The sequence below is a fragment of the Orussus abietinus genome, unplaced genomic scaffold, assembly GCF_000612105.2.
Source record: "Orussus abietinus isolate OABI.00-Male unplaced genomic scaffold, Oabi_2.0 scaffold1020, whole genome shotgun sequence".
Classification (NCBI taxonomy): Eukaryota; Metazoa; Arthropoda; class Insecta; order Hymenoptera; family Orussidae; genus Orussus; species Orussus abietinus.
Genome location: NW_019395248.1, coordinates 1 through 11769, shown reverse-complemented (window position 1 = coordinate 11769; position 11769 = coordinate 1). Strand labels below are relative to the sequence as shown.

At 41.8% G+C, this 11769-nt stretch overlaps 1 protein-coding gene across 1 annotated transcript; it reads right to left on the bottom strand.

The window, feature by feature from the left end:
* Positions 1–1496: 1496 nt before the first annotated feature.
* LOC105701903 (40S ribosomal protein S19) lies at positions 1497–2539 on the bottom strand. The gene is made up of 3 exons (XM_012429048.1): positions 2492–2539; positions 2171–2241; positions 1497–1927 (listed from the first exon to the last, which is right to left on the bottom strand). The coding sequence occupies exons 2-3, from the start codon at positions 2239–2241 to the stop codon at positions 1531–1533; spliced, it is 468 nt and encodes a 155-aa protein (XP_012284471.1). The 5' UTR covers positions 2492–2539; the 3' UTR covers positions 1497–1530.
* Positions 2540–11769: the final 9230 nt, after the last annotated feature.

The following is an 11769-nucleotide window of genomic DNA, read 5'->3' as shown; positions in this document are numbered from 1 at the left end:
CGGGCCTCCGAGGGGAGCTCTCTCGCCTTCCTACGGTGTGTATACGTATATGTGTATAAATTACGCGAAAGGAGAGCTGTCACCTTGCCGCGGGACGGCCACTAGCGCGCTCCTCTTCCCGAGCACCGCCGTGCCTCTTGGCACTCCGCTCTTTCCCCGGCGGTCGCGTCTCCGCCCCCGGGTCACCGGGAGGTGCGACCCCCGAGGGCCTCCTCGCCCACCGTGCGTCGTCGCCGGGACAAGACCCGACGAAGTCCCTCGCGGCCTCCCTATTTCCGCGACATCCCGCCTTAATTCCGCTTACACGGGCACATACTAGACGCGGACTCACTCTCGACGATGCACTCCGCGACCCGCTCCCCGCTGCTCCGAATACGGACCCGCCGATTGTTTTCCTGCGTCCTGCAGGTTCGTCCCTGCCGCAGCTCCGCTCGACTGCCACTCGGTCGGTGCCCCAAACCTGGCGCAGCTCGCGCACTAACGCGCACTACCCAGAGTGCCCCCGACTCCGGCGGCTACCGCCGGTGGCGCTGGCGTAGCTTTGGGGAGAGAGGAAACTCTACCGAGGCGCCGGTCGGGATGCTGCCGCCATCTGTGGACACGGAAGGGAACTAAAATGGGAGTTTAAGGCAAACCAAGGCAAACCGTATAGTGGCGACGCGAGATAGTTCTAAATCCAGTAACTTACGTCAGAAACGAAGAGAAATTCCCGGTAACTTATCGGTCATTTCTCCAAAGCCTTTTTTATCGAGAAATTATGAGAATTTGAATTTTTCGACGGAGCGAACGAGAGGTTTCGATTAGCTATAGAGAAACATCGTAGAGGGTAATTTCCGTTGTACGTTCTCCGCAGCCAATCAAAACCTCCCATTCGCTTCGTCGCAGAATGAAATATTAGTTCGTTTGAAACAAATGGTATGGAATTTTCCTTGAAGTTGTAGATACGTGAATATTTTTAGCTGGAGGTAAATACGACCCTATAATCAATATTTTCTAATAGTAATTATTACTCTTTAGCTTGAACTTTGAAGTTGATTGGAAAAAAAAAGTTATTTAAACGAAGAAACCTAAAGTATAAATAACAAAATTAACGTTCTCTTAAATTCTCGGTATGTTTCACAGTTACCTTCTCCAATTTAATGTTACCGAGAATTTTCGAACTCTAGACACGAGTGGATAGATGTTTAGACCTTTAGAACATCAAGCTCATTTTTTCGAAATTCTCTTCTAAGCTTTTAAATTAATTAAAATAGTTTTAACGCACCCTTGCGGGATTAGGGTAAAATTATTTCAAGAATCATCAGACAAATGTTTGAGAGACAAGTTTCGGTACTTCATATTCTAAAGTTTAACGATTGGTATATAGTATTTAGTTTCTAAATGTTTAGATGTAGGAAATAAGACGATGTATGATTATAAATTACTTAATGAATATGTTAGATGTTATCGAACCGATACATTCGATTACCTATAGTTTCGCAAGTACCAAGCAATGGTGGGTTTTTACATTTTATTATTGAAACACAACTCTTACAGGACGATGACGGGTTCTTGGAGTTTAAGTTGTTTCTTACTCTTAGCTTTAACCTGCGCAGCTATGCGATCCAAATCTCTGCGTCCCTGGTTGGTTAACCTGCGGCCACCGTTCTCCAGCTTTTCGATGAGTTTCAGCTGCTCCAAACTTTGAAGCGCTTTACGCGCGACACCACCTGCCGATCGGCAAAAGTGGCTGGGGTGTGTTCCGTTACGCTTGCGACCGCCAAAGATTTTGGTAACCGCACCTACGCCGATCGGACTGCGGATGTAGATATGTCGTACCAGGGCTGCGCAACGAATGTAGTACCAGTCGGGATCGTAGGGTGCCAATTCCTTGAAACGGGCAGATTTTACGATGTCGACCCACTCCGGAACACGCATTTTCCCTGTCCTGCAAGTTGACGTTATCAAAACGACATTACAATATTTACATCTTTACTTAAGCCATAAAAGGGAATAAGAACTGACATAAATTTACTTAAATTCAAAACTAACATTTCCTGATGTAACAATCAATGATTGTGAAACACCGGTGGAATAATTTAAAAGGCACTCGCATTAAATCAACAGAATTGCGAGTGGAGGAAATGTAATTGTGAGGTTAGCTTATCACATTGGAACTTTGAATACTTACTTTTTGAGGAAGGCGGCGAACGCCTTCACAAATTTGTGCTGGTCAACGTCCTTTAGCGTGACGGATGGCATCTGCAACAGAAGTCAACACAAAATCGATAAAATCACTGAAAATATTACTAAACCACATGGGCAACGCCACTCCACATTGGACCGAATCGAGGTAACAAACGGCGGAATTACGTCCACAGATTAACCCGTCAAAGTAAACCATAAAAACCGATACATGCAATATCCAAAACTCTTGAATTTCCACACATTAATATCGAAAACTACCAGAAAGTATAAGAAAAACCGCTCGAAAAATGTCAATCGCACGCACCTTTGTAGCGGTGTCAACCGGAAAGAATTTATCCAAGATGGCCGTCCGAAATCAAAATGGCTGCCGTAGCAGGAAGCGCGCACAGACTCGCAGCATTCAGATGCGAAACCAGTACAGAAAAGCAACGCCTAAACTTCGCCGCTGATTCCACCGATCCCCCGGCAGTTAGCGCTGCGTGATACCAAATACCGAATGTTTATTCCTTTTATTCCAACGGAAGATCATAAATCACCCTCCGTAAATCATCAGGTATTTACGCTTCGTATCGCCGGTAAGACGTTTAGAATCATAATCGGACCCTTGTTCACCATTCAAGACAATTTGTACAACCCTGACGACTTGGACGTTTATCAGAGATGAGTTGGGAGATTGCTCACGTGCAGGGTCGCGCGATCGCACCGTGTGCTGCCCTTTGATTTCGTACGTTAGCTTTTACCGTTTTTTGCTCCCAAGGGCGGCGCAACGAATTTCTGGTAGGAGCTCGCACAATCGCGATGGCTGTGCCATCTACCAGTTGCCGTTGACNAATGTATTAACATAATAAAAATACATTTTTTACTTCGCGACTATTATCGGACACTTCATTTGGTATCAAAAGACACGAGAGATTTTTCTAATATTTTCGTTCCGCTATTCCAAGTTTGGTTTATTTCGGAGCAATTAATTAGCAATAAATTCAGGCGTATACGTCGTTTATCAACGTTTGCTGTATTATCGTTTTTATAATGTGGCAATGCCAGCTTAATATAAAGCTGGCATCGCCACAGTTTTTCGAAAAACTATAAGAGCAATAAATTTTTTTTTGCGCAAAAAAATACCAATAAATTAGCAATAAATTCTGCAACAAATTTTATTGAATTGTGCTCCAGTGGTAATGCCAGCTTTATGTACATTTGCTGCTACGGGCACTAGGGGTGGTGACGTACCCCTTTAGGGGTGAGTAAAAAAATCCAAGTGTGGTTTATTTCGGAGCAATTAATTAGCAATAAATTCAGGCATTCATTATCAACATTTGCTGTGCAAGGTCAGCTTTATGTACATCTGAATTTCTTCGTTCCGTTTGGTTCCTGCCGGACGTTTGGTCCCCCTTTCGGGCTTTTATCGGTCCTTTTGGCGTTTTCGCAAGAGAGGGGATTATCGCTTGTTTCGGGTCCCGATGGTCCTTTTCGGATCCCCCGTGTCCACCGACCTTGGGACACCGAGGAGGGTGCACCGGCGAGGAAACTAATGGGCCAACTTGCTTTCCATTCTTGGTAGAAGGAAATTCCATACCTGGAGCCGCGACTCGTGATCCGCGTGCCGATCGTCCGGAATATTTGCAGAATCTCAGGAGTTACGTGACTCGAAATGTTATCCGTAACGATGTCTCAGATGAGACGCCGACGGAAGGAATAGGAATCGCACAAGGAAGGTATCCCAGGTCGATCTCTCCGATTTGATTTCTTTTATAATATGTTATAGTAGACTGAAAACTAAGCGACGCGTATTTTTTTTATCTGCCATTAAACACTTTAAGGGGGTGAAACCACTATCCAAAGTAAGGCCTGTGAGGGGTAGCTCACGCCTCCATTTTTTTTTTTAATTCAGTAAATTATATTCTTCATTTCTCCTTAGGAGAAAGCTTTCCCAGGTGGATTGGGATAAAAAATATTATGTTCTTGTGGGTGCAACTGCCAAATCGCCCCTTGACATGCCTTACTTTGGGTGGTGGTTTCACCCCCTTAAAGCGTTTAATGGCAGATAAAAAAAAATACGTGTCGCTTAGATTTCAGTCTACTATAACATATTATAAAAGAAATGAAATCGGAGAGATCGATCTGGGATACCTTCTTTGGAAGTTGAATCGATGTTTGACAGAGAACGTCGAGTTCCCTCGCGACCTGACGCTTACGCTCTTAGAAATGACGGGCGATACTTTTTTTTAAGGGTATTGGACCAAACTGTCCGAAACTTTGTCACATGACTCGTGATCATCTAACAAGGGAGGTATCCCAGGTCGATCTCTCCGATTTGATTTCTTTTATAATATGTTATAGTAGACTAAAAACTAAGAGACGCGTATTTTTTTTATCTGCCATTAAACACTTTAAGGGGGTGAAACCACTATCCAAAGTAAAGCCTATGAGGAGTGGCTCACCCCTTAATTTCTTTTCTTTTTAATTGAGAAATATATTTTTCATTTCTCGTTATGAGAAAGCTTTTCCAGGTGGATTGGGATAAAAAATATTGTGTTCTTGTGGGTGAAACTGCCAAATCGCCCCTTGACATGCCTTACTTTAGGTGGTGGTTTCACCCCCTTAAAGTGTTTAATGGCAGATAAAAAAAATACGTGTCGCTTAGATTTCAGTCAACTATAACATATTACAAAAGAAATGAAATCGGAGAGATAGACCTGGGATACCTTCTTTGGAACTTGAATCGATGTTTGACAGAGTATCCCAGATCGATCTCTCCGATTTCGTTTCTCTTATAATATGTTATAGTAGACTAAAAACTAAACGACACGTATTTTTTTTAATCTGCCATTAAACACTTTAAGGGGGTGAAACCACCATCCAAAGAAAGGCATGTCAAGTGGCGATTTGGCAGTTTCACCCACAAGAACATAATATTACAAAGAAATATTTAGAACTTATTCTATGCTACTAGGGAAGCCTGTTAATTTTGTTAGTACCTCAAACTGGATTCCAGATTCACACAGCAGAGTACACCATTTATCCGCAATTGTCGCGAGGCCCACTCATAAGATCATTGAAAGCGATTTAAAAAAAAAAAAAAAGAAAAGATGAGTCGCCTTCCCCAGCTGACGATCCCGTTATTTCGCTCGTTTCGTGCAATAATTCTAACTACGTCTTCCGGAAACGTTTCTTTCTTTTTATGGTACTATTTACGGTACGATCGCTTATCCGTGATAATCGCGAGGTCCGTTTACGGCGTTTACTCCGAAAAGCAATTCAACAGGAGTCATTCTCCCTCAGCTCTCAATTCCGTCAAGGTGAAGTGAAACCTTCTTCAAATCAGTCGATTCGAATACAACACTTTTTTTAAGGGTATTGGACCAAACTGTCAACTTTGACACATCACTCCTGATCATCTAAGAATTGTCCTGACACATTCAAAATTTGGATATTTTAAAAAAATGTTTTAACTCAGCGAAGTCAAGAACCAAAATGGCGTCGAGCTCTCATATTTCGATTAATATAGAATTATCGAAGGCTCTGATATGAGAAACGAAAGGGTCAGGACAATTTTACGACAATTTAGAACCCTCTGGTAATCGATAAACTCGCATTTCAACGGGATAAATGCAAAAAAATTGTTTTACGCGCTTCTATGCTAAAACGATGGNAGCTCGAAATTCTTGGAGGTATACACTTTATCCTAAATGCGTTCTGGAATTAATAAAAAGAAAAAATAGAAGAGCATAGACAAATTAACCGTAAATAATAACAAATAATCACGATTAAAAATGAATCAAATTAAATGTTACCTAAAAAAGAATAAGTAACCAAGCTCCGAAAGGTTACGGACAAGGAGGTCGGGAATAAACGCAAGCTCGAAATTCTCGGAGAAACATAGCTCTCATCCTAAATGCATTCTGTCATTAACAAGACGTGATAAAAAGTAAAATTGAAAAGCATAAAGAAAACAATCATAAATAATAATAAACAATAACGTATAAAAATGAATCAGATTAAATGGTACCAAAAAAAAAGAATAAGTAACCAAGCTCCGAAAGGTTGCGGACAAGGAGGTCGGGAATGAACGCAAGCTCGAAATTCTTGGAGGTATACACTTTATCCTAAATGCGTTCTGGAATTAATAAAAAGAAAAAATAGAAGAGCATAGACAAATTAACCGTAAATAATAATATATAATCACGATTAAAAATGAATCAAATTAAATGTTATCTAAAAAAGAATAAGTAACCAAGCTCCGAAAGGTTACGGAGAAGGAGGTCGGGAATGAACGCAAGCTCGAAATTTTTGGAGGTACACAGTTTATCCTAAATGCGTTCTGTCATTAACAAGAATTAATAAAAAGAAAAATAGAAGAGCATAGAGATAATAATCGTAAATAATAACAAATAATCACGAATAAAAATAAATCAGAATAAATAGTACCAAAAAAAAAGAATAAGTAACCCAGCTCCGAAAGGTTACGGACAAGGAGGTCGGGAATAAACGCAAGCTCGAAATTCTTGGACGAACATAGCTCTCATCCTAAATGGGGCCAAGTGACATCTTCGGGTCAAGATTAGCCGTCGAGACCGACCGAGAGGACGTCGACGTTTCCGAGGAAAGGACTCCGTCGACGGAGGTCGTCCCACGATCCGTCGAGGACGACTTCGTGACCGTCCGTTGAATCCGGGGAGGACCTTCGTCGGCAATTACGCGGAGTGCCTCTAAAATCGGGTATTTTTAGAAGCCATCGATCCTGGAAAGGTACGTCGCTCTGGAAGCGAGCCAGGGTTAAGGTTGATCCTAACTATACGTCCTCCCGGTACAAGTTTCGGCACCGTCGTTCATCGTCCAGGCGACATTATTCATCCCGTGGAGGCCGGATTATTTATAGAAATAAAGACCTCCAATTTCCCTCCAAAATCGAATTCTCCCATCCCAACGCTCCATCTACCGCCGGGAATTAAATGGCTGCAAGCGCACGTGTATTTGGCGCGGAACTCTACCGAGTTTCCCCGCTGCGAGTATTCCTACCCGAGTAGCACAAAATATTCCTCCTATATTTTCTATATATTTAACGGATACCACCGGGAATTAAATGGCTGCAAACGCAGGCGTATTTGGCGCGGAACTCTACCGAGTTTCCCGCTACGAACATTCCTACCCTAGTAGCACAAAATATTCCTCCTATATTTTCAATATATATAACGGATATCGTATATCCATAATATTTTCTATATATTTAACGGATACCGCCGAGAATTAAATGGCTGCATGCGCACGTGTATTTGGCGCGGAATTCTACCGAGTTTCCCGCTACGAGTATTCCCATCCTAGTAGCACAAAATATTTCTCCTATATTTTCTATATTTTTAACGGATATCATATATCCATAATATTTTCTATATATTTAACGGATACCGCCGGGAATTAAATGGCTGCAAACGCAGGCGTATTTGGCGCGAAACTCTACCGAGTTTCCTCCTACGAACATTCCTAACCAAATAGCACAAAATATTCCTCCTATATTTTCCATATATTTAACGAATATCGTACATTTTGCACATATTTGCCAAACGTTTACTTTAGAATATTATCTCTATAATATTTATATAATATTACCTTCATGTATTTTCATAATATTTTTCTACCATATATATAAAACATTTTGTTTCATTTTATTACAAGTATTTTTTATTATTATTATCATGTATAATTCATTTTTTTTCCCCAATAACCCACCATAAAAAAAAAAGTATTTAAATAATCAAAAAATAGGTGGAACACTTATCAGCAAATTATGTGCTCTCCGGGAATCATATTCATAAAATTGAAATTTCCACCCCTGAGTTTGAAAACCCAACCCCATTAAAAGACGCACCTCCTATTTTCGGCCTCCGAGTAGCAGCGATTCCCTGTCGGTCTATTTCTTCCGGTTTCTTTTCCTCTCCTCCACTTTCGTCGGCACCTTTCGAAGGAAATTACGAGCCGGAGGGACGCGTGCCCGGGTCCCGAAGGTTTACGATAAAAATACGCGTTATTTCAGCACAGCAACGTCGAGGCGCCCTCGAGAGGACCGCGGAGTCCAAGTTTAGAATTCCGTGGGCTCGGGGAAGTCAGAATTTCTTTTTTCTTTTTTTTTCCCCTCTTCCTCCCGAAAAGTCCGAAGGTAAGCGAAGACAATGCTTTCATATAGGCAGACTGGGCCATTTAATGTTTAAGGTGAAGTGAAACACGCCGATGAACTTGATCGACGTCGATAAAGAAGATTTTTCTAAATGCCTACGTTGCCGCCGTTGGTTTTTATATTGACAGCTGGGTCGAATTATATTGGGTATTGTACCAAATGGCATACTCCACCTGTCGTTTCCGTACAATAGTTATAAAGAAATCGAAGTAAAACTCCAGAAATCCTCTGGATTCATGCTTTCTGAGGCCCTAATTGACTCCAGAGGGACACCCTGCGCCATCTGTGATTTCCAGGTCAACTAAATTTTCCCTCCGAGACCTCGTATTCCCATTGTTTTAGCATAGAAGCGCATAAGACACTTTTTTTGCCTTTATCCCGCTCAAATGCGAGTTTATAGATTACCAGAGTGTTCTAAATTGTCGCAAAATTGTCCTGATCCTTTCGTTTCTCATATCAGAGCCTTCGATAATTATATATTGATCGAAATATGAGAGCTCGACGGCATGTTGGTTCTGGTCTGGGCTAAGTTAGAAAATTTCTTTGAAAAATCCAAATTTTGAATGTGTCAGGACAATTCTTAGATGATCACTAATTATGCGTCAAATTGTCGGACAATTTGGTCCAATACCCTTAAAAAAAGGTGTTGTATTCGAATCGACTGATTTGAAGGGGGTTTCACTTCAACTTAATTCCCGTTGAAAGAGAAGAACGTGCTCTGGGGGGTCGCGAAAGTCTCCTAGGCCTCTCGAGGAGGCTGGATTGAATAATCAATTTGCATATCTATACGGGGATTTCCTCGGATTCGGGCTCTCCGACGAAGAGGCGTTGAAGCGTTAAAACGCAACGCCAAGTCCCATTCTCGTGAAGAGCGCCTCCGGAAACCCATTGGCGGATTAACTCGCGATGCGATTTCGCTTTGACGCGGTTTCCATTAAACGCCTGAAAAACGAATCCTCGCCACGGATAAGCTCGACGGAAATTAAACGGATTTCGGAGAAAGTGATCGGACGACATCGAATCGTTCTACGAGTCCGTGGAGGAATTTGTGAAGGTTTAAACCATTTTCATCATTAGCGTACATATATACTCAGTTTTCCTGGTCACTATCATTCAGCCTGAAATTTGGTGATAAGGCCCCTTTTTTTCGTATCCTCATTAGCGTATATATGCAATCAATTTTCTTGGTCGCTATCACCGGAGAGTATATATATATATATATACTTAATTTTCCTGGTCACTATCATTCAGCCTGAAATTTGGTGATAAGGACCCTGTTTTTCGTATCCTCATTAGCGTATATATGTAATCAACTTTCTTGGTCGCTATCACCGGAGCGTATATATACGATCAATTTTTCTGATCACTATCATTCAGCCTGAAATTTGGTGATAAGGACCCTGTTTTTCGTATCCTCATTAGCGTATATATGCAATCAACATTCTTGGTCGCTATCACCATAGCGTATATATATGCTCAATTTTCCTGGTCACGGGATCGTTCGAAAACACCTGTCGGAAGATGATCTCTTCTTTCGGAAGGAGACACTCGCTATCGCGAAACGAGATCGTCGGCAGGTTTAGAGCCGAGACGAATCGAAAGAGCGTTCCTATAGGCGGAAATGGTCCTTGTAAAGGCCCTTTCTGAAATTCGGGCCCTTGGGGTGCGTTTCCGCTTCTAAAGGCGCATCGGAGGAGCCGCAGCTGCGCGGATTCCGCACTCGCTTTTAGGGGCCCCTCGAGCGCACCGACGCCGAGCGCCGCTCTGGTAGAAATCGATATTACCGGCAACGGCGTAGCTCGGGGTCGGCCAAATCGGAGTTTAACCCTCTACGGGCCCGTGTAACTTTCAGGTCAGATTTTAAATGACAAATTTTTTTAAAATGCATATATAGGTTCCTAATTGCTGATTTTTCGTTCCCCCAATTTTTTTTTTATTTAAAACAAAAATTCGGCCCATAGAGGGTTAAGGTGAAGTGAAACCCTCTTCAAATCAGTCGATTCGAACACACTTTCTTTTCAGGATATTGAACCAAACTGTCCGAAACTTTAACACACATCCCTATTAGCGTAAAACAATTTCTAAATATTTCTTTGTAATCTTTGCTAATTATCTCAAGCNTATATATATATATATATTTCATTCCATTCATTCCATATATACATGGAAATATATTGCTACGTCCTACTATACTACACTATACTATAGTCACGCAAATTCAGGGGCATTCATCGAATTGAAATTCAAGGCAGCAAATTCAAATCCAGTCCCAATAAACGTAACGAGTCGTCATTGTCCCGGGTGGAGGGGCGGAATTTCGACAGAGATCTTACCGACCGCGAATTTACGCGAATTTAGGGGAACTTATGAGAATTTACGCGAATTTATGGGAATTTATGAGAATTTACGCGAATTTATGGCAATTTATGAGATTTTTACGCGAATTTAGGGCAATTTATGAGAATTTACGCGAATTTACGCGAATTTACGCGAATTTATGGGAATTTATGAGAATTTACGCAAATTTGGGGCAATTTATGAGAATTTACGCGAATTTATGGGAATTTATGAGAATTTATGAGAATTTACGCGAAATTTATGAGAATTTATGAGAATTTACGCGAGTTTAGGGCAATTTATGAGAAATTTGTTTAGGGCAATTTATGAAAAATGTACGCGAATTTAGGGCAACTTATGAGAATTTACGCGAATTTATGGGAATTTATGAGAAGTTACGCAAATTTATGCGAATTTAGGGCAATTTATGAGAATTTACGCGAATTTAGGGCAACTTATGAGAATGTACGCGAATTTATGGGAATTTATGCGGGCACGTTTCAGCCTCGTTTTCTTTTCTCCACTCCGTCCACCGGGAATCGACGATCCGGCGTCCCAAGAGACGAGGAAGAGGATAAAAAAAAAATAATGGACGTCGACCGGGAGAAAGAGCGAGAGGGAGAAAAAGGAAAGTGGAAAGGAAGGAAATACAAAGATCGAAAAAAATAAATAAAAAGAGAGAGGGGGAGAAAGAAAATGAAAAGAAAGAAAGGAGTCCGCCGGAGTCCCCCTCCCGCGATCGAGTCCTCGGAGGGGCGCAAAGAGAGCAAAAGCGCCTCCAGGGCCGCGAGGCGGGAGAAAGGAAGGACGAGGGGAAGTCAATATAGGTTTGTGTCCGACTGGCCGGCACTTTCTGCACCGAGATTGCCGAGGGAGAGGGAAAGAAGGAGAGAGGGAATCCCGAGGTTCTGGTCGCGTCGTTCCTCGTCGCCGGTCGCGGCTCGAGGCCTGAATTAGTTACCCTAGTAGCATGGAATAATTTATAAATATTTCTTTGTAATCTTTGCTAAATATCTCAAGCGAGAGATTTATTAAGATTTCATGTAGATTTCATTCGAAGATATTTGAAATAT

Excerpts from the sequence above, each read along its gene's own strand:
- LOC105701903 (XM_012429048.1), bottom strand. The coding sequence starts at position 2,241 with ATGCCATCCGTCACGCTAAAGGACGTTGACCAGCACAAATTTGTGAAG. Across the intron at positions 1,928-2,170 it reads TTCGCCGCCTTCCTCAAAAA|GACAGGGAAAATGCGTGTTC; the intron begins GTAAGTATTCAA and ends GTCAACTTGCAG.